The following is a 21,755-nucleotide window of genomic DNA, read 5'->3' on the forward strand; positions in this document are numbered from 1 at the left end:
ACTGAATTTGTTATGCAGTAGTCTGGCTTTGAATTCTTGACCCTCCTGCCGCTACTGCCACAGTACTGGCACAGGATGACAGGCATGTGCCATCATTACTGGTTACCCTGCTTTTTTTTTTTTTTTAGGGAAAAAAATTCTTTTCTAGAACATTCTAGAAATTTTATTCCTTGAATATTCTAGAAAAAAATATTTTTGCTTTAAAAGACTGATGTGAAAAGGGTAAACACTTCTTCAGACTTAGGGTAGGTGAGGAGCTGGTGTGCATAGGACTGTTGGGGAACCTGATTCAGCTTGCTGCCCCGACCCCTCTTCTCCTCACTACTTCTCTTCTGGGGCTTTCTCAGTGATTCCAGGAGCGAAGGGGCCCACCAGCCACGTGACAGGTGCATTCTGAGCCACGTACTCCACAGTGTGGTCAAGGGCCTCTCGGGCTCTGGCTATGCGCTCACGGGTCTGGGCCAGAACGCTGGTGGTGAGGTCCTGGAAGGACTGGATGTTGGAGAAGGTAGCCTGAAGGTCATCCACCTGGCTTCGGGCCTGCTGGGCCTGCTCCCTGACATGGCCAGGCAGGCCCTGGATACTGGCCCCCAGGGCTGCACACGTGCTCTGCAGCTGCTGGGTGATGTCCCTGAACATGCCGAGCGCCTGGACCTCCACTTGCTGGAAGAGGAGAGTGGGATGGGGTGAGGGCCAGCAGGGGGACAGTATGGGGGACAGGGATTCGGCTCCTGCAACCTTTTCAAAATAGATTTACAGGGAGACACTGGAAGATGCCTAGAATCTAGACTCGCTGGACAAAAAAGCCACCAGGAAAGACAAAAGCCAAACAGCAAAAATTAAAAAACAAAAAAACCAATATACAAACCCCAATCAAACCACAATGTGGACACTAAGAGACCAGATGTGGTGGCTGCACAGCTGTGATCTCAAAATCAAACTAAACAACTGCCCACAGTAATAATAAAAATACAAAAATTGAAAACCAAAGCCAAAATGCCTGGTGACGGTGGGTGGTGGTGCATGTCTTTACTTCCAGCACTCAGGAGGCAGAGGCAGATGGATCTCTGTGAGTTCCAGACTAGCCTTGGACTACAGAGAGTTCCGGAACAGCCATAGCTACATAGTAAGGCCCCGTCTTGAGAAACCAAGAAAAAAACAAAACAAAAGCCAAACAAAACAGAATCAGTGGTGGCGCACGCCTGTAATCCCAGTACTCGGGAGGCAGAGGCAGGTGGATCTCTGTGAGTTCGAGGCCAGCCTGGTCTACAAAGCGAGTTCCAGGACAGGCTCCAAAGCTACAGAGAAACTCTTATCTCGAAAAAACAAAAACCAAAAAAACAAAAACAAAAAAAACCAAACCCAGAATCATGTAAAGCCTGGGTTTTGTGGTAACCGGAAGTGAGGCAGGCAGGAAGCGCAGTGTGCAGAGCAGGGCATGCAGACGCGGGATCCCAGGGTCCCAGCAGTTACCTCTGGCTTAGCTGGGTCCTTTTCTGCATCTTGGGGGGTCTTCTGGTTCCAGCTGAGCCACATCTGGTGCAGCTTCTCCTGCCCCTCCCCCAGCCTCTGGTCCACACCTTGTTTCACCGATTCCATCTGCAGTGCAGAAAAAGGGGTTGGGGGCTTGTATCAAAGGGAGTCCGTGTCCCCAACGCTGGTTCCAGTGGGGCACAACAGCAACAGAGATGCTCTTCATTTACAATTTTTTTCTCTTTTTTGGCTAGCCTGGAATTCACTATGTAGACCAGGCTGGCCTCTGAGGCATGAGGCATGGGCCAAGGAGTCCCACACTTTCACTTTTCCCCTTGGGCAATGAATGCTCCACCAGTAACTACCATAAACTTCACACGCATAAGATGGAACAGTGCCTTAGATGGCCTCAGGACCCAGCAACCAGCACCCCTAGCCACCCGGGTAGAACAAGAGAGGCCCATGCCCCATGCACCCTGGAACAGACAGTCACCCTGTATTCATGTATCAAAGTCCACAACTCCGTCTCAACTGAACTTCAGCCTCTGACAGGGTTGGACAATGAATGTATCCGGTTCAGTTGTCCAGATCGTGCACTGTTACACAGCCTGAGCTGACTCATACTCATTGTATGGCGGAGGCCAGCCCAGCCCACCTCCTACTAGGTGCGATCCCAGCTCATGGAGGGAGGGGGAGCAGCAGGAAGGAGGCCCCAGCCCTGGCTACACCCGGAGGCTTACCAGGCTGAGTGCATGCGTGAGCTGCTGCAGCGCCTCGTGCGCACTCTGCCTGGCATTGCGCAGCTTGCCCAGGGAGTGCTCATAGGCGTGGTTGCGCAGTCGCTCCGACAGCGAGCCCAGCCGCACGAAGTAGCTCTGCTCCTGTCTCTGCTGCTGCAGGGAGGCCATGTCCGAGCCCTCCGGGGAAGTGGCGATCAGGGCTGCAGGCACGGAGGGCGAGAGTGGTCAGGCTCACACCTTGTTCCCTGCGCCCCTAGGGGTGTTGGGAACCTGAGGCAGGAGGCTTGCAAGTCTCTGGCAACCCGAGCTACTGGGGACCCTGTCTCAGAATAAAAAGCGAAAAGAGGGCTGACTGTGCTGCTCATTGGTAGAGCAGCTGTCTAGAGGTCCATCCCCAGGACTGGGCTGGCAAGATGGCTGGGCGGGCCAAGACGCTTGCTGCCAAGTTTGAGAAACTGAGTTCTGTCCGTGGATCCCACCGTAGGAGAGAACCGGCGACCGGAAGTTGTGCTCTGGACGCTCCACCTGCTCCTAGCACAGGTATACCTCAAATGATTAAAATGAAACGTATTTTTAAAAAAGTGAAAAGCAGAAGGTAGTGAGTGGCACAGGCTTTACGCCCAGCACTGGGGAGGAGTATTGTGGAACAGAATATTCACTGAACTATATAAAGATGTGTTGCGTTTGAGTTGCAGAATAATTGCTTAACTATGTGAAGATGTGTTGCTATTTCGCTTTGCCTGCCTAAGGCACCTGATTGGTCTAATACAAAGCTGAACAGTCAATAGCTAAGCAGGAGAGGGACAGGCAGGGCTGGTGGGCAGAGAGACTAAGGAGGAGGAGGAATCTAGGCTCAAGAGAGAAATGAGGGAGAAAGAGAGAGGCACCTTGGGCCAGCCAGCCAGGCAACCTCCAGCAGCCAGACACAGAGGAAGCAGGAAAGTAGAACATACAGAATCAAAGACAGGTAAAAAGCCCCGAGGCAAAGTGTAGATGAAGAGAAACAGGACAGTATGTAAGTTATAAGAGCTAGTGGGACAAGCCTAAATGAACTAAAGCTGAGCATTCATAATTAATAATAAGTCTCCGTGTCATGATTTGGGGGCTGGCGGTCCAAGAAAGCCTGCTACAGAGGAGACAGGATGGACCCCTGGGCTCCCCTTGACAGCCAGCCTAGCCAGGTCTGGGAGCTCCAAGTCACTGATGCCTGTCTCAAAAAACACAGGGAAGAATTGCTGGGGGTAGACAGAGGCCGTTCTGTGGCCTTGGCACATGCTCTCAGAAGCCTTTGAGACATTCAGGGACAAAGTCAAACTCTGGGGCTTTTTGTTTTGTTATTTTGAGACAACATCTCACTGTGTAGCCCAGGCTAGACTCAAACTCATAGACATATACGCCCGCCTCTGCTTCCCACGTGCTAGGATTAAAGGTGTGTGGGATCATGCCAGGCAAAATCCTATGTTTTGAAGAAAAAAAAAAAAATCCCCCCCTCCCATTTCTCCTTACACAGTGGATTTCAAAACCAAACGGCTACATTTTGGTCCAGGCCAGCTGGTTTGTAGCGGTTTTCTTGGAAGCTGGGGGCTGCATCCTGGGAAGTGAAAGGAGCCTTGTGCTTTTAGCCAAGGCAAGGGCAGGAAGCCATGGGCAGAGAGTGGTGTGACGCAGAGGGCCAGGCCCTGTGTCCCTGGGAGACAGGCAGCTAGACTGGCCTGAACTAGAAGAGGAGGAAGAGACTCAGGCTGGCCTCCAACTTCTGACACTCCCCTACCCCCTCCCCCCCCCCCGGCATCCACCTCCTGAGTGCTGGGACGACTGGTGTGTGCCACCACACCTGGCTTTGCTGTACCGGGGATAGAACCCACGGACTAGGTGAACACTTTACCTACAGCCCCAGACTGAAGCTTATTCTTGTATTTTGAGACAAGGTCTTGTGATGTAGCCCAGGTTAGCCTAGAACTTCTCCATCTCCCTTCCTCAACCTCCCAAGTGCTGGGATGACAGGTACAGGCCCCCTTGCTCAGGTTACAAAGCTAGCTCCCACATGCCTCTGCTACTCCTGGTGTTACCCACAAGCCACCTGAGTCCTACAGGACACACATCCTCACCAGGGATGCATCTGGGAGAGCAGTGGTTTAACCAAGGCTGCTCAGACAGGAGCCACCTCCACAGAGCCTCTGGTTCCTGTTTATGCATTGCACCCCACCCTCTCCCAGGCTGGAGTCTGTGTTGGGGATTGTTGAGGTGCAGCCAGGTCTCCCCCGCAGAGGGCCACTGTCGATGGGAGTGAGCACCGCTCTTTGAATGAATACGTGCCACTCAAAACCCACAGAGCTGCAGACTCATGGCCAACCTGGAGGAACTGAGACCTCTACAGATGCCTGGGTGGCGATGCATGCCTGTCTCCCCAGTACTTGGTAAGTGGAGGCAGGGGTATCATCCTTGAACCAAGAAATGGTTCGGTGGGTCTAAAGGCTTGTTGTCAAGCCTGACTGAGTTTGATTCCTGGAACCTACACGGTGGTCATACAGAATCTACCAGAGTTCCTGGAGAGCTGTGGGCAGAGAGGCGCCCTCTTGGGGGTAGTTGTGGGGAGGATGAAACACAGGCACTGAGGCCAGAGGGCCAGGGTAAGGACACTCACCCAGCTCTGCATCCGTCAGGGGCAGGCGGTTGTCCACCCAGGCCTCGGATTTTACCAGCATCGTGTCCACTCCGCTAATCACCATCTGCCCCACTCGGGAGCCCATGACCGACTGGACACCACTGGTCACCGCGGACTTGGTCATGTCCATGCTGCTTTGCACAGCCCCCCGGGTCACATCCACTGCTCCGGTCACCCGGGTGGCCACTGTGTCCTTTGCACTGGTCACTGAGTTAGATACCATTTCTTTGGCCCCAGATACTGTTGATGACACCAGTTCCTTAGTGTCTGCCAGAACCTGCAGGACGGGACACATCAGCATCCTTCCACACTAGGATCTCCCACCCAGGGAGGCCAGAGTGGGGGTCATCCTAGCCTCTGTGGTTAAGACTTCATAGCTGGGCAGTGTGGCACGCGTCTTTAATCCTGACACTGGGCAGGTAGGTGGGTTTCTGTGAACTGGATTCCAGCGTGGGCTACACAGTGGGCTACACAGTGAGTTCTGAGGCTACTATCTCTCTCTCTCTCTCTCTCTCTCTCTCTCTCTCTCTCTTTTTTGTTTTTGTTTTTGTTTTTTTGAGACAGGGTTTCTCTGTGTAGCTTTGCGCCTGTCCTGGATCTCACTCTGTAGACTAGGCTGGCCTCAAACTCACAGAGATCCGCCTGGCTCTGCCTCCTGAGTGCTGGGATTAAAGGTGTGCACTACCACCGCCTGGCCCAAGGTTACCATGCCCCCCCCTCCCAAAAAAAAAAAAAAAAAAAAAAAAAGACTTCAAAGCACAGCAACTTTCCAAATTCCAATCACACCAAGCTACGTGGTCTCAGGCAAGTCACTCAATCTCTCTGTGCCTTTAATTTTTATTTGAAGGGGTTTCCTGGCTGAACTTGTATCCTTCCCAATTAGTTAAACATTTAAAAAAAAAAAAAAAAAGGTTTGTTATTTCTATTTAACTGTGTACATCTATATAGATGTATGTTCTGTGTACAGGTGCCCCCAGAGGCCAGCTGGAGTTACAGGCAGTTGTGAGCTACCTGAAATGGGTAATGGGAACTGAACTCAGGTTCTATGGAAGAACAGCAAACACTCCTGGCCACTGAGTTAGTTCTCTAGCCTCTTAAGTAATTAGGTAAGCAAGTAAAGACATTTCTCTCTCTATCTGTGCTTGTGTGCCACAGCATATGTGTAGAGGTCAGAGGACAACACCTAGGACTCAGTTCTCTCCTACTCTGTGGGGCCTGGGGACAGAACTCAGGTCTTCGGGCTTGGCTGCAACTGCCTTTACTCAGTGAACTATCCTGGCCCTATTTATTCCTGACCTAGGGTATCCCGGGCTGGCTCCAGCCCTAAACTCACTGTGTAGCTACGGTCTAGGTTCAAATGCCATGTTGGCCACATGCTGGTCCCATGTGACTCAGAGGGTAAAAATGACCTCCCAGGACCCAGAATGTGAAATATAGCTCAGCCCCTCCCAAATGCAAAGCCCAGAGCCACAGTACAGACTTGTGGTGACATACTGTGTACCCTAATAAACTTGCCTGAGGACCAGAGGGCAGAGCCACCCACTAGATTAGACATAGAGGTCAGGTAGTGGCGGCACACACATTTAATCCCAGCACTTGAGATCTCATGCCTTTGCTTGGGAAGCACACATGCCTTTAATCTCAGCAAGTAATACGGCAGGGCAGAGAAAGGTATATAAGGCATAAAGAAACAGGACTTCACTCTCTTTAGGCTGAGGATGTCGTAGAGGTAAGAACTAGTGGCTGGCTGTCCTGCTTCTCTGATCTTTCAGCTTTCACCCTGATATCTGGCTCTGGGTTTCTTATTAAAAGACGATGTAAGATTCGAACAACCCAGGCTCTGTCCCAAGAATCTGGGGAATGTGACCCCAAACTGCTCCCTTCTATAATGGAAGGGAGCACTGTGAAGGAGGCCTCGAAGCAGAGCTATGTCTGGAGAAAAAGTGCTGGGAGAGTAGCAGAGGCCTGTCCTATTGTCCCGGGGTTGACACTATTCCTGGGCATGGCCTATAGGAGGGGCCCAGCCCACAAGAACTTGAGAATGAAGTGTCCCCACCAGAAAGTGGCTACACAGCACTTGATTCAGAGGCCAGATAGGATGAGGGCTAGCTGGAGCCCCGCCTAGAACCCCCAGTGAGGGCTGGGGGCGTGGTCAGGGTAGAGCCCCGCCTAGAATCCCCAGTGAGGGGCTGGGGCGTGGTCAGGGCGGAGCCCCGCCTAGAATCCCCCAGTGAGGGGCTGGGGGGTGGTCAGGGTGGAGCCCCGCCTAGAATTCCCCAAAGGGGCCTGGGGGCGTGGTCAACAGGGTACACAGTTTGGGCTAAGTAAGACTGTCTCAAACACACACACACACACACACACACACATTCTACTAGTTTGGATTTGGTTAATGGATGCTCTGGAGATCAGAGAGCTGAGTTTCTGGTTCAGTTAATAGCACATGGAAAAGTCCTGCTATATAAGCGTCCTCTGCCTTTTTGGGTTTAGGGTCCTTTCCAAAGGCTTACAACTCTGTTTCTAAGGGTGTGTACCCATCTAAACTGTGCATTGTGCTTGAGGGGCCAGACCAGATGAAACTGAGCCCTTTGCTCTGCGTTCGGTGGGATCCAGATGGTATTCTGACTGGATGTGGCCACCCTTCAAGACAGTGAGGACTGTCATAAGTATGTTGTGTATAAAGCTAAGACTTGGCAGGTCCTGGCAGGGCCTCAGGACAGAATCAACTGACCTAGTACATACCTTCTCAGTTGGCTGCTGGAGGATGGGCAGACTTTCCTGCAATCTGTCTAGCCCTCGGTGCGCATACTCGCTGGCCGATGCAACTGCAGGACACCAGAGAAAACACACCCACTGTAACTGCCCTTCAGAGGCGAGGAGAGCCACCCAGGGCCAGTTTCAGGGAACTGGAGTTCAGAAATGGGGGTGATTCCCTCCAAAGATAGCCATGAGAAGCATTCTCCGCACTCTGGGGTCCTCAACTCACTCTGGGGCTCCAGCTTGGACAAGATGGGCTGTGCCCCGCTGACTGCGGCCGCAGTGAGGGTCTTGACACCTTTCTCGGCCACGTCGCACAGGCTCTTCACATGGGGGTAGCTCTCCTTGGTGGAGGTGTACGCGGCACTCACCATCCCACATGTGGAGCTGATGAGAGGCAGGCTGGCCACGCGGTCCACCACGCTGGGCTGTGGAGGGCGGGAGACTGGGCTAAGAGCATGTTGGGGGAAGTGACCAGCTCTATGATGCCTGGCACAAGCAATTGGACAAGGCAGGAAGCCTGAAGGTTCCATCATGTGCTTCTGGGGGCTTACTTGTCTGAGCATGGGACTGACCTCCCAGTGAAGTGTCAGGCAGGGCGGTGACAGAGAAAACCCGCTTTTGTGAGCGCACTGGTTCACCACATACCAGGCCCTACATTCCATCCCCAACTCTAGAAACCTGGGGTGATGGCACATGATACCATTCAGCACAGGCTGAGCCTTGAGGGTTCTACTATGATTGTGGTACCCTGGGCTACGCAGTGACTTGGTCTAGACAGAGACAGAGTTGGGGAGAGACAGAAAGATGGGGTTGGGGAGGGGAGAGAAGCATGTAAAAGGAATTCAAAATCATCCTCAGTCATATAGTGAGTCTGAGGCTAGTCTGTGCTACATGAGACCCTGTATCGAAAGGAAAGGAAGAATGAAGGGCCTAGGTGTTTAATCCCCAGCACTCAGAAGGCAGAGGCAGAGGCAGAGGCAGAGGCAGAGGAATCTCTGTGAGTTCCATGCTAGCCGGGGCTACATAGTGAGATCCTGTCTCAAAACTAAAAAGGAAAAGAAGAAAAGGAAGGAAGGCAGGAAGAGGGAGGCAGACCTCTGGACTTCTCTCCTGGCCAGCCCCTCTCAGCCCCCAGAAAGATGCCACAGAGCACCCTTAGAAGCTCAGAGCTCCCTGCAGCCCAGGCCCCTTACCTGTGGGACAGGTTCTTCCACAGCAGCCTGGGCTTCAGCAGGAACATCTGTCCCATTGCTAGACATGGTCTCAGCTGTGGGCAGAAGAGACAGTCAAGTGACAGCCTGCCCCAGGAACACAGGAACACAGGAACACAGGAAGCAGAGTTGATCTATGAACCTTCAGCCCTCTCAGAGTCACGTCATCAATTCAGAAGGTCCAAGGTGGGACCTAGCTCACCGGAGCTCCTCCCCAACCCCTGACCCTTTGGTGCTGGAGAACCAACTCAGTGCTCCAGAAACACGCAGCAAAGCTCCACCCTGACCACACCCCCAGCCCCTCACTGGGGGATTCTAGGCGGGGCTCCACCCTGACCACGCCCCCAGCCCCCTCACTGGGGATTCTAGGCGGGGCTCCACCCTGACCACGCCCCAGCCCCTCATGGGGGATTCTAGGCGGGGCTCCACCCTGACCACGCCCCCAGCCCCTCATGGGGGAACTCTAGGAGGGGCTCCACCCTGACCACGCCCCTTGTGGGTCCCAACATGACAGCAGAAACAACCTAGAAGCCCAGCAGAGTGGGATTTAAAAAAAAAAAAACCTAGCACTTTTCCCCATGTGTTCAAATCAAGGGAACTCTCACAGGTCAAAACGTTCAGAGACAAAAATGTGTGAAATAGCATTCAAGATTCTTTCTCTCCTTGAAGAGTATTCCGGGGGCTGGAAAAATGGCTGAGAAGTTACAAAGCATACGTGCTCTTTCGGAGGACTTGGGTTTGAGTCCTAGCTAGCATCCAGAGCGGGGGCTCACAACCTGCAACTCCAGCTCCAGGGCATCTAAGGTCTCGATGGGCACCACACTCACATGTACACACACTAAGCACAATTAAAAATAATCACCGGGCGGTGTGGCGCACGCCTGTAATCCCAGCACTGGGGAAAAGAGGCAGGGGGATCTCTAAGTCCCAGCCCAGCCTGGTCTACAGAGTAAAACCCTGTCTCTAAATAAATAAATAAATAATAAACATAATAAGTCTTATAACGATTTATGTTTTGGTTTTGTGTGCAAGTGGTGGCCAGAGTGCAGGAGAGGGCGTCAGATCCTCTGGAGCTGGAGTTCGGTGGTATGAGGCGCCAGAAGTAAGTGCTGGGAACTGAACCCACGTCCTCGGAGGGAGCAGTAATTGCTCTAACAGCTGAGCCACCTCTCCAGCCTGATTTTGTCTTTACATAGGTGTTAGAAGATCGGGAAAATGGACAGACTAAGGACAGGTTTTGGATAAAGGATGGGGGTAGAAGGCAGGTCCTTGAATTTTAGGCCAGGTAAGTAATATCACCTATTCAAAAACCAGTTAAAAAATGGGGCTTGGGTCAGAGGGCAGAGCCAGCATGCCCCAGAACCACAGAGACCAGGATTGGTGTCACATGCCTGTCACCCCACCACTTGGGAGGAAGGTCAGGACTTCAGGGCCATCCTTGGCTACATCATGAATTCTAGGCCAGCCTGGGCTACATGAGACCTTGCTGTCTCCCCTACCCGGTTCCCTTAACTCATATTAACACTGAGTCTAAAGGTCGCCCCTAATTCAGACACTGGGGCCCCAGAAAATTCTTATGTGACAGGTCTGAATCCAGTAATTCCAGAACACTAGATCTGTTCTGGGGTGTGTGTGTATACAATGTTTATATGTGTGTGTGTGTGTATTTACAGTGTGTGTGTGTGTGTGTGTGTGTGTATACAATGTTTATATGTGTGTATGTGTGTGTTTACAGTGTGTGTGTGTGTGTGTGTGTGTGTGTGTGTATACAATGTTTGGGGTGGGTTCCAGGGAGTCTTATCACATGCTAGGCAAGCACTCACCACTGGGCCACAACCTCAGTTTCCTATTTTACTTATTATTTATCATGTGTGTTTGTGAGTGTATGCTCACCATGCTGTGCCCATGTGGAGGTCACAAGACAACCTGCAGGAGTAGATTTTATCATCCCACCAGGAGTCTCGGACATCAAACTCAGGTGCTTGCCGCCATCTCACTAGCCCCTGATCCTGACTCTGGAGCCCCCTGGGAGGAGCTCAGAGGACTCAACTCCTTGGGATGCTTGCTCGCCCTGATCTATAGCCCGGACTCTTGTGGACTGGTCGGTGGCATCTGTGGGATGCTCAATAAACCGGTCTGGCCTACCACAGCCTGACTGCTGATAACAAGGGCTGCAGCAGCTTCCGTTTGTGACAAAGGTTTCCCAACAGGAGTCAGGTGATGAGGCTCATGCCTCAGGCCTTACGAATGCCACCTAAGCCCCGTTACTAACACCTTGCCAGGTGGGCCGCAAAGTCTAGCTGACCCCTTAGAAGTCAGTCAGACACCCCTGGAGCCCCCCCACCCCAAGCAAAGCATGGCCACTGCAGATGAGCGCTTTCTGAGTTCTTGGGGTCTGTGACCTTCCTCCAGCTGACTCCAGCTGCCAGGAACTGACCCTCCCCCTCATGCTCCGCCCACAGAAAGCCAAAGAAGCCCCCAGGGTCAAAGGTTGCTGCTTGTAGCCAGGGCTTGGAAAGGGGTCAAAGGAATCTTTCTTCCTGGTTTAGTGACTTGCTGTCATCCCAGCAATACTGGTGGAGGCAGAGGGATGGCAAGTGCCACGCCACCCTAGGTTCAGAGCAGGCCCATTTCCAAAACCATTCACCAAAACAGAAACAAAAGACTGAATGTGAGAGATTCCAAGAGAGGGCGGCACCAGGCCCGGCTGGGGACAAGATCGCAGGTCATAACCTCCTGTGGAACAGGCTTGGCTTTGTGCAAGGGTCCCTCCCGCCTTCTCCCACCCCAACCCGCACTCTAGCGGCTCGGGCCAGGCTGGGCTGGAAAACCTATTTACAACCGAGGCTGCTGGGGTCGCTGCTCTGGGGGTGGCCAGCAGACCCAGTACCGGGGGAGGAGGGTGGAGCCGCGGGCCAGAAAGCATGGGACGTGCGTTTGAGCACAGCGCTAACTCTGGGGACCCAGGACGGTTGAATTCACTTCCTCGGCACTCAGAACTCGGTTCCCATCTCCAAAGGCCCAGGGTGGCCAGGCCAAGAGTTGGAAGCGCTGTAAAAGTTGCGAGCCTCGGGTCAAAGTTAGTCTCCTGTAAAAGTGGGGCTTTCTAGCATGCAGAGATTTGGGGGCCTCTGATCCTCCCAGCAAAGCCTCGTGTCTCCCTTCTCCCCGGGGGGACCCCAAGATCGACCCTGGACCACCCCCATCCCGTGCTCACCAGAGCCGTCGAGGCAGGAGAACCTCCCCTCCCAAGGCAAGCTCGGATCTGCCCGCGAGGGGCGGGGCGGCCTTGTGGATCCCGTGGGAGGGGAGGGGCTGGGAGTGACAGGACAGACGACCAATCAGAGGAGCCTATGGCTTAGCCCCGCCCACTCGCCCACCTTCCGCAGGAGACCCAGGCCAGGTTGCCGGTTGGTTGAGTCCCAGAAGCCTGAGCCCTGGATGCTGGATGGAGGGGAGAGGGGTCCTGTGTCATGTCCTTTCCTGAGAGATTTCTGGGGGCCCTGAATGAAGGCTTGCTGTCCCGCAGCCCGCCTGAGGCGCTCACCGTGCCGAGGCTCAGAGCTGCCCGCCCGTGGTTCCCGGACGTCTGGATCAAACTGTCCCTGAAGCTGCCCGCCTTCCCCAGCCTTCCTCCCCGTGGTCTGTAAGCCCAGGGCTTCACCTCCGACGGCCTCGGAGGCTGAGAAAGAGCTGAAGGTGTTTGCTGAGGGGGTGACCTATGTGCTGCTCCCCAGCCCCTCAGGTCTAGGGTAAAAATGGGCACAGGCGTTTGCAACTGCGCATGCGCGAACGTGATCCCACTCTTACTGAGGGACCTCAAATCTTTCCTGTCTTCCGCCCGGGACCTCCTTTTTCTGGTTGTCTTGATGACTGAGTTCTTCTTGCTTCCCCTGAACAATGCCGCCTTTGCAGAGGGGTGGGGAGGGATGGGGCACACTGCCGCCAGGGGGCGCCCTGCCTCCCCGACGGCGCGCCTTCCCTCTGTGCCCCCCACTCCAATGACACACTTTGCCCTGTGCCAACGATGGCGCCTTTCCCCCTGCACCCCCTGATGGCGCCCTTCCCTCTGTGACTTGGCAGGCATGTCCTAGTAACCTTGGGCCTGGCCTGTGGCTCATTGGCTGTGTATACAGGCATTCGTCAGTTATTAGACACCTACTGTATACCAAGATCCTGCAGGGCAGCCCTGGGGACATGGTCTGGATCCTCTTGGCCTGGTGGACCAGTGGGAGACAGGCCAGAGGATAGCATTAAGACTTTAGGAGGCAGCCAGGGCTACACAGTGAGTTAGTCTCAAAAACAAAACAAAACAATATTTGGGGGAGTTAAGCCCTGGGATATTTAAAAATTGTGCTACATCTATTTATTTAGTGTGTGTAGGTCAGACAGGAGCATGTGGGTGTCATTTCTCTCTGCCTTGTGGTGCCTGGGGATTGAACTCAGGTCTTCAGAATTGGCAGCAAGCCCCCTTCCTCACTGATCCATCTTGCTGGCCTCCAAGGAACTTTTACTTTGCCTCACTGACTGAGGTGATCCTCTTGCCTCAGTCTCCCCGTGTTGGAGTGACAGGCATATGCAATTGCTTCTGGCATCTTTTAATTCTAGAGGAAATTAGGGGCTGGGCCAGACTGGTCAATCAGTACACATCAAACTTGGGTTCTGTCTCCAAAACCATATCCACCAGGTGTGGTACATGCCTGTCATCCCAGCACCCTGGAGCTGGGGGCAGGGAGAATCAGGGGGGTCAGTTCAAGGGCAGCCTGTGCTACAAAGTGAGTTTGAGGCCAGCCTGGGTTACATGAGATTTGAGGCAGGAAAAATAAAGACTCTAGAGGAAAGAGAGCTTTCTGTCTGCAGTGGCTGAGTCCTGGGGTCACCATGCCCTCACTCTTTGGAGGACACCGTTAGCAGTCCTTGCTTTTACTCAGCACAGCCAGCTGCTGTCCACGTCTTCTACTCACGTGGCCTGTGTGGCCAGGGTTTTTTTTATCTTGCCCCTCACCACAGGAAGCTGGGGGACATTCAACATGCAGGCCCTGGCTGTCCCCGCCCTCCCAGGCCTCATGGCGCCAGCAGCCCGCTGTCCCTGTAGAGGCTGCGGTGGTCTTGGGGGAGGGGCACAGCTCTGAGACCCCGTGGCCCACCAGGCTGGCCTAGCTCTCCCAGGCCCTGTGGGTCATCACATCCTGGCCACTCCAGCTCCTGTGAGAGGCAGCCACTAAGTCTCCTTGGTCCCTTGTTTCTCTGGGCTCTGAGACAAACCATGCAGGCTGCCTGGTGGCTCCTGAGGTGACTTAAAAGCAAGCGGGCCAGTGGGCAGGCTTCACTTTGTAACTATCTTGGCCGGCCCAAGGGCTGTGTCCTGTGGGGCCTGTAACCCAATCCCTCCGGGACCATGGCCCTCCCAGTCCCCAGAGAGGGCAGTCTGGCTGCTGGGAGCACTGCCAGCAACCGGGACATCCTGCTATGTTGTCATGCTGGTGGGAACAGGCTGTTCCGAGGCTGCCGTCCTGGTGACCACCTTGAGACTGAATAAGTGAACATGGAGGTGTCACACTGGACCTGGGCGGGGCATCCAGCAGGAGAGGACCCTTAAGTCCCTCCTAATTGACAAGAAGGGTGGGTTTCTCTCACCAGCCCTAGATGGTGGGGGCGCTGGTCACAGCCCTGGTGACAGGGACTTGCAGTGTGGACAGTCCCTGGGCAGCAGCTGCAACCTCCTGTCACCTGCAGCTGTGTGAGTGACTTAGGTTCCTGGGAGGGGGTTTATTTTGGGGTTGGGAGCCAGGAAGAATGAGGGGCCCCTCCACGGGGGACAGGAAGCAGGATGGCCCCAGCTGCCTTCTCCCGTTGGCCCACCTGGCATGGTGGGTGCCATCAGTCACCACACAGGAAGTGTCCCCAACGCTTGCTCGTGTGGGTCACTGAGTCTCAGGGGTGGAGGGGGAAGGAGTCTCCCTGTGAAAGCTGCAGAGCTGGATAGAATGTTCCAGAAAGCCTTAGCTGGGTTGCTGATGGCAGCTGTGGCGTGAACACTGACATGGGGTCTCACATAGTCCAGGCTGGCCGACAATCCATATGTAGCTGGGAATGACCTTAAACCTCTCAGTCTCTCCAGTATTGGGACGATAGGCATGTGCCATCATGCCAAAGGCCTTGGAGATCTCTGTTTAGAGATAGATACTCAGTCCATGAGAACTTGGCCCATAGTGGCTGCTCTGCCAAGACCTTAGAGAAATCTCTGTTCCCTTCAGACTGGGTCTCATATAGCCCAGGCTAGCCTGGAGCTTGCTACACATCCTGCTATGAAGCTGAGGATGGCCTTGAACTCCTGTCCCTCCATTTCCTGAGTGCTGGGATGACACCGGGATTATCACGTATCCAGGATAGAGCCCTGGGCATTGTACATGCCAGACTAGCCCTAGACCTAACAGACAAGCAACTCAGAGTTACAATAGGCTTTTAATATTTAAAGTTCCGGCATTCAAACCAGTTGATCCTCGTTTGGTGACTCATCCGCCTGGGGGCAGTTGGCCTGGTCTTCCCTGGTGCTGGTGATGACGATGGGGAGCCGGGCTTTGACAGTTGACAAGGACCAGGGGAGGTGGATGGTAACTACAAGCTCATAGCTGGTCTGCATGAGCTCGTTCTCCTGGGAGCCATTGCTCACGGACAACACCAGTGGCAAGGTGAAGGCGCTGACCACCGTGGTGCTGTTGAAGGCCGGGATGCGAGTGTTGGCCATCTGTCGAAGCAGCTCACTGCTGTCTGCCCTCCGGCGCCGCTCAGCGTTGGGCGTGAAGCCCTCGTACTGCACGTGGGCGTAGAGGGCGAACACCACTGTCTTGATGTACTTGCCCGTGTTGTTGCGGATCTCGGACGTGAAGGTCACCTTCTCGCCCGGCACGAAGGTGTTTTTGCCCATCTGCACCTGCAGCTTCACCCAGCCCTGGCTACAGCAGCTGTAGGACACCTTCTTCTGGGCTTCCACCAACAGGGGGTTCTATAAGGGAAGAGGGCAGACCCGCTGAGGACCTATCGCCGTAGCTCCCGCGGGCTGTCGGGTACTGTGGGGGGCTTGGGACCCTGACGTCTGTCTCCTGGACTTGTGTCTCCAGCCCTAGGGACTTGGAGCACCAGGAGGCTCAGATTGGAGGATGGTTGGTTCAAAGCCAGCCTGGGCCACAGAAGGGATAGCCTGGGCTATAGAATGAGACTATTTTAAAAAGAACAAGACAAAGCTGGGTGTGGTGGCGCACGCCTTGAATCCCAGTATTCAGGAGGCAGAGGCAGGTGGATCTCTTGTGAGTTCGAGGCCAGCCTGGTCTACAAAGTGAGTTCCAGGACAGCCAGGGCTACACAGAGAAACCTTGTCTGTCTCAAGAGAAACAAGAATGCTTCTCAGAGTATTTAAGAGGTTTGCTCATTGATTTTGCCCACTTTGAAAGCATGATGTCTCAGCTCCCTTGAATGCGTAGGCATTTTTGAGTTGACACCCGGCTTTAGTCCCTTATCCCATGTATTTGTACAGTGATTTCCTGTTTTTGTCTCTATTACCACTATTATGGTCAGGGTCTCGCTGGGTGGCCTCTAACACACTGCCATCCTCCTAAGTCTTTCAAGTGCCAGGATGACAGGGGTCCACTGCTGCACCCAGTTCGTGCTAAATCGATTTTTGCAACTTTCTCAGAGGTCACAACCTGTGATTTGAACATCCCCCTGGGACAGCTCAATGGGCAAAAGCGCCTGCCTGAGTTCAGTTCCCGGGCCCCCGCACAGTGGAAGGAAAGGACCGACTCCCACAGGTGTCCTCTGAGGGTCAGGGTCTAGCCGACCTTTGACCTTCTCACACCATCTTCCGCTCTCAGCTTCTGACCCTGCACCTCTGCAGCCTTCTCAACAAGGGTCCAGCTCTCTCTGCCTGCTACATCAAGGCCCAGAGCATCCCTTTGATGAGCCCCTCCTACATGTTGAAACTTCAACTTCACGGGCGCAAGAGGGCCTCTGCAGGCATCAAGGAACCCACTGCCGTAAATGAGGACAAAGTTGGGGTTCACACACCACGGGCTTGCTCACCACACCTTCACACTGGGCTCCGTGCAGCCCCAGGGCCTTTGCACAGGCTGTACTCTCCACTTGTTGCTCCCTCACGGTTCTCCATGAGTCACCTTGGTTCCCATGCAGGCCCCAGAGAGGGTGCATGACCCACCAAGGGCACCCAGGGGGCAGGTGCTCAGGCCCTGAGCATCTCCCCTGTGGTTGGCTGGATCACAAGCTTCCTTTGCTGTGGAGATGACAACCTCTATGTGGGGACTGTGTCACTGGCCTAAGCCAGGCCCAAGTTTCTAGAAGTCTGTCTCTGTCTCTCTCAGGAGGTCCCCCATACTGTCACTTGGGCCATGAATGCTGAAGCCTGGGCATGCCGAAGGTTCTCTCAGGGACACTGAGGAAGGACCCATCCTTCTCTCTGAGTGTCCTGGGCCCTGTGGGGTGTTGGGTCTCCCTGGCTCAGCACGTTCCATGCCAGGAGCTTTCCCAGCGCAGCAGCAGCCACTTCCACCTAGACTTTTCTTTCAAATGCCCTCATTGGCTTTTGGGAGGTTTTGGGGTGCTGGTGGGGAGCTCCATTGTGAACCACACACCTGGAATGGCCCCCAACAGTCACTCATCTGCAAGATGTCCCAGGGCCAAATACCCCAGGGCGTAAAATCACAAAGTTGAGAACCACCACACCTGCTAGGCTCTTGCGTTGGTTTCAGAGTTACTTTTTTATTACATTAAAATACATATATTTTTTTAATTTTTCTGAGACAGGATTTCTCAGTGTGGTTTTGGTGCCTGTCCTGGGTCTTGCTCTGTAGACCAGGTGGCCTCAAATTCATAGAGATCTGCCTGGTTCTGCCTCCCAAGTGCTGGGATTAAAGGGGTGTGCCACCGCCGCCTGGTTTATTAAATTTTTTGATCGATTGTGTGTGTGTGTGTGTGTGTGTGTGTGTAAGGTGGTGGGGGGAGCCCAGGATTCACCATGCATAGGGAGGTCAGAGGCAACTTGTTGGAGTCAGTTCTATCCTTCTCTCTCCTAATGGGCCCTGGGGATCAAACTTAGGTCATCAAGCTTGGCAACAATCACCTCTACCTACTAAGCCCTGTTACTGCCCTTCCCCCACCCCCAGCAACCTGTTGTGAAATCACCCAGGAGCCTGGGTCAGTAGCCCTCCCCTCCCACTCCCATCTCCCGCGTACCTGGATGAAGTTCCGCTGGCGGAATTCGGAAATCCCTTGGACCAGCAAGTACAGCTTCTTCTTGGCCAGGATATGCTCCCGGCCCATGCACAGGGCCTGCACGAAATAGGAGACGTGGCCAATCTTGCTGTTGAAGGTGGACGGAAGCCTGGGAGGTAAGTTGAAATGGAAGTCAAAGGTGTGGCTGCCTGCCCTTAACCAATTATCTGTAAGCAAAACACACCGAGGCCGTGTATGAGAACCTTCCAGAACCTCGTCTGGTGAGAGAACTGGGGCTAGGACCTAACCACTGAACCATACCCCCATCTTCGTTGAGTGACAGCTAAGGATGCTGGGCCCTCCTACCCTGCCTTCTTTTCTGCTTGTTTTTTCTCTTTTATTACTTTTCTTTTTGGTTCTTCAAGACAGAGTCTCTCTGTGTAGTCCTGGCTGTCCTGGGACTTGCTCTGTAGACCAGGCTGGTCTCCTCTGCCACCTAAGTGCTGGGGTTAAAGGTGTGCGCCATCACTGCCTCCTGGCTGTTACGTTTTTATTTACTTGTTTGTGTGTGCGAGCATGTGTGTCTCCAGGCTTGGCAACAAGTGCCCTTACCCAATGAACCTTCTCTAAGCACCCCCCCCCTTTTTTTTTTTTTAAAGATAAGGTTTCTCTATGTAGCCCAGGCTGGCCTCAAACTCAGAGATCCTCCTGCCTCAGCCTCCTGAGTGCTGGGATTAAAGGCATGTACCACCACTGTCCACCTCCAAAGCTGCTATGGAAATTCCAGAGCAATTTCCGAGACATCAGAAACATTATCTGTTGTATTCAGCGTTGTAGGTTCAGCACTTAGCATACATTTGGAAAACAGTACGTGCTCAGTAAATGCCTAAGTAGCTGAATGAGTCACAGGGTATTGTGTTGCATCTTTCAGGATAAGCCTTAGCCAGCCTGGAGGTCACTATGTAGGTGACCTCCAGGTCACCCTCACTCCTGCCTCCCTCTCCAGCGCCAAGGTGACAGGTGTGCACCACCACACCTGGGTAATGTGGCGCTGGGAATCGAACCCAGAGCTCTGTGCCATAGGCTGGCTCAAAACTTTCAGCAATCCTCTTGCCTCCGCCTTCAGAGTGCTACTGTACCCAGTTAAGTATTAGCTCTTTCAGTGAAGACAACACCCCCGACACTTGGTATAATGGTGCAGAGTAAAACCCTTTCTTAAAAACAAAGTAAGGTGCTGGAAATGGCAGTTAGAGCACTGGCTGTTCTTGTTTGTTCGTTTTGTCGAGACAGGGTTTCTCTGTGTAGCTTTGGCACTTATCCTGCATCTCACTCTGTAGCCCAGGCTGGCCTCTGCCTCCTGCGTGCTGGTATCAAAGGTGTGCGCCACCACTGCCCGGCACACTGGCTGCTCTTGCAGAGGACTCAAGTTGAATTCCCAGTGCCCACTTGGCAGCTCACACCAGTTGGAACTCCAGTTCCTGGGGTCTGATGCTCTCTTCCGACCTCCTTGGGCACCAGGTACATACATGGTGCACAGACAGATACACAGACAAAATATTCATGCATATAACAAATAAATATAAAAAGTGTTAAAACCCAAACCAGGACATGATGGAGTACACTTCAACCCCAGCACTTGGGAGGCAGAGGCAGGAGGATTGCTGAAAGTTCAAGGCCAGCGTGGTCTACAGGGCAAGTTCCAGGACAGTCATTTAACATAATGAGATCCTGTCTCAAAAACAAAACAACAACAAAAAACAAAACTAAACTAAACCCCAAACTTAGAAATCCTATGAACAACTGCAACAACCCAATAACACGGTTTGGGAAGGAAACGGAGTTCCCAGTGATGATGTCCTCTCCTGAGGACTTCGAACCGCCAAGCTCTACCCACAGAACACTCTAAGTGCCCTAATGGCTGGACCTAAGAGCAAAAAGCCCAAGCTCTGAACTTGAAATCCCACCAATCCCCATCCTGAAAAGCTCCATGCCCCACCCCAAGACACTCTATATAAGCCCTGCCTCCTGTTCAGTTCCCTGCTATTTCTCGCCTGAGCAGAGGCTGCCTGCCACCTTCCTGGTTTCCCCTCCCAATAAATCTCTTTGTGAGGTTTGTTGTGCAGTGTGACTTTGTGGTATTTCTTGGCTCCCGACTGCCAGGATACCTTTCCATCTGAACTATAATGCTTACATACGTCAGAGCTGGGTTGGTAGGGTTGACAATCTGTGTACTGCCTTCTCTGTACTCCCCTCCTCCCATGTGACCCTTAGGACCTCTTCCTGGATCTCCTGGAGTCTCAGTACCAGTTCATGAATTCTAACAAGAATGATATCTTCGAGGGCCTCTCAGCCATTTGTGGGACTGAATATAATACCTCCCAGGAGTTTATTTGGGATGTCTCTGTCCTGTTTGATTCCTGAGTCTTCATATCTTCACACTGGTCATTCTTTAACATGACTTCCCTCTGCCTGTCCCTAATCCATGTCATGACACTCCTAAGGACTGTAGATTGACTAGCAGATGTGTTTGCCTTCCGGCCCCCCGGCTGCTGGTCGCATTCTTACCTTTTATTGGGAATGTCTTTGTTTTATGTACGTAATCTGCCTTATTATTGCAAATAACATCTCTGCTATAATCGCGGCTCTGTCCGATTTCTTCGTTCCACTCAACGTAACCCCTACCCACGAGCTCCACCTTCACGACAGGGTCCACGAGGGTACTGTTGAGGGTGAGGACCACCTGCCCGTCTATGTTCGAACCGGCCAGGTAGACTGCATCTTGGGGCAGCACTACCTCAATGGACTTCACCACAGTCATGGGAGGTCGGGCGGTGGGAGACACATTCTTCCCTCCCCCAGTACCACCCAGGTCCCCCTGGGCTACTCAGCTGTGGTGTCCTCTGTGATATCACTACACCCAGAGTTCCGGGAAGGGAGACAGGTTCTCTGCTAGCTCAGGCTGGCCTTGAGCTCTTTCGGTATCCAAGGATGACTTTGAATCCAGGGATGACCCTTGCTTCCTAGGACATCATAGAAAACCAAGACCCTCCAGTCTGGGCCTAGGACTCCTGGCCTGTCCCCACATCAACTCAGGAGGCCGAGGCAGGAAGCTCAAAACAGTTCAAGGCTAGCTTGGGCAAACTTGTGTGAAGTTTGGAATAAAATAAACCAGAAGGCTCGGGGGTTTATGCTTTTAATCCCAGCACTTGTGAGGCAGGAGGATGGCTGAGTTTGGGGTCAACCTGGGGCTTGTAGTGAGTAAGTTTCTGGACACTGACGCCTGAGCCAGATGTCCTGATGCTCTGTGGGATTGTTGTCTGTGGTCTGTCTTGCCCTGCCCTGTGTGATCACTTTTGTAGACAGTGACATCATGTCTGTTTTTTTTTTTTTTTTTAATGAAAATTTAAATTTATTTATTTATTTGGAGCTGAGGATCGAACCCAGGGCCTTGCGCTTGCTAGGTGAGCACTCTCCCGCTGAGCTAAATCCCCAGCCCCTAAATTTAGTTTTTGTGTGTGTGTGGGCGCATACATGTGAAGGCTGGAACTCGGAAGTCAGTTTTCGGCCACTGTTTGTGCTCAGTGATTGAGCTCATCTCCTCCGTCTTGGCAGTAGTCACCCCTGCCTGCGGAGGCCACCTTGTATGCCCTGATTTTTGATGTTAAAACGTTCTTTGATTGTTGG

General features: G+C 53.1%; 2 protein-coding genes across 2 annotated transcripts; both read right to left on the minus strand.

Annotated features, from left to right (window-relative positions):
- Positions 1–157: 157 nt before the first annotated feature.
- LOC118572033 (perilipin-3) lies at positions 158–12,124 on the minus strand. The gene is made up of 8 exons (XM_036171446.1): positions 12,064–12,124; positions 8,829–8,902; positions 7,862–8,060; positions 7,618–7,700; positions 4,858–5,155; positions 2,214–2,413; positions 1,474–1,599; positions 158–663 (listed from the first exon to the last, which is right to left on the minus strand). Exons 2-8 carry the CDS (start codon positions 8,892–8,894, stop codon positions 322–324), a joined length of 1,314 nt encoding a protein of 437 aa, XP_036027339.1. The 5' UTR covers positions 8,895–8,902; positions 12,064–12,124; the 3' UTR covers positions 158–321.
- A 3,174-nt stretch (positions 12,125–15,298) lies between these two features.
- Positions 15,299–20,922, minus strand: Arrdc5 (arrestin domain containing 5). The gene is made up of 3 exons (XM_036170346.1): positions 20,637–20,922; positions 18,093–18,298; positions 15,299–15,852 (listed from the first exon to the last, which is right to left on the minus strand). The coding sequence occupies exons 1-3, from the start codon at positions 20,887–20,889 to the stop codon at positions 15,334–15,336; spliced, it is 978 nt and encodes a 325-aa protein (XP_036026239.1). The 5' UTR covers positions 20,890–20,922; the 3' UTR covers positions 15,299–15,333.
- Positions 20,923–21,755: the final 833 nt, after the last annotated feature.

This window comes from Onychomys torridus, chromosome 21, assembly GCF_903995425.1.
Source record: "Onychomys torridus chromosome 21, mOncTor1.1, whole genome shotgun sequence".
Classification (NCBI taxonomy): Eukaryota; Metazoa; Chordata; class Mammalia; order Rodentia; family Cricetidae; genus Onychomys; species Onychomys torridus.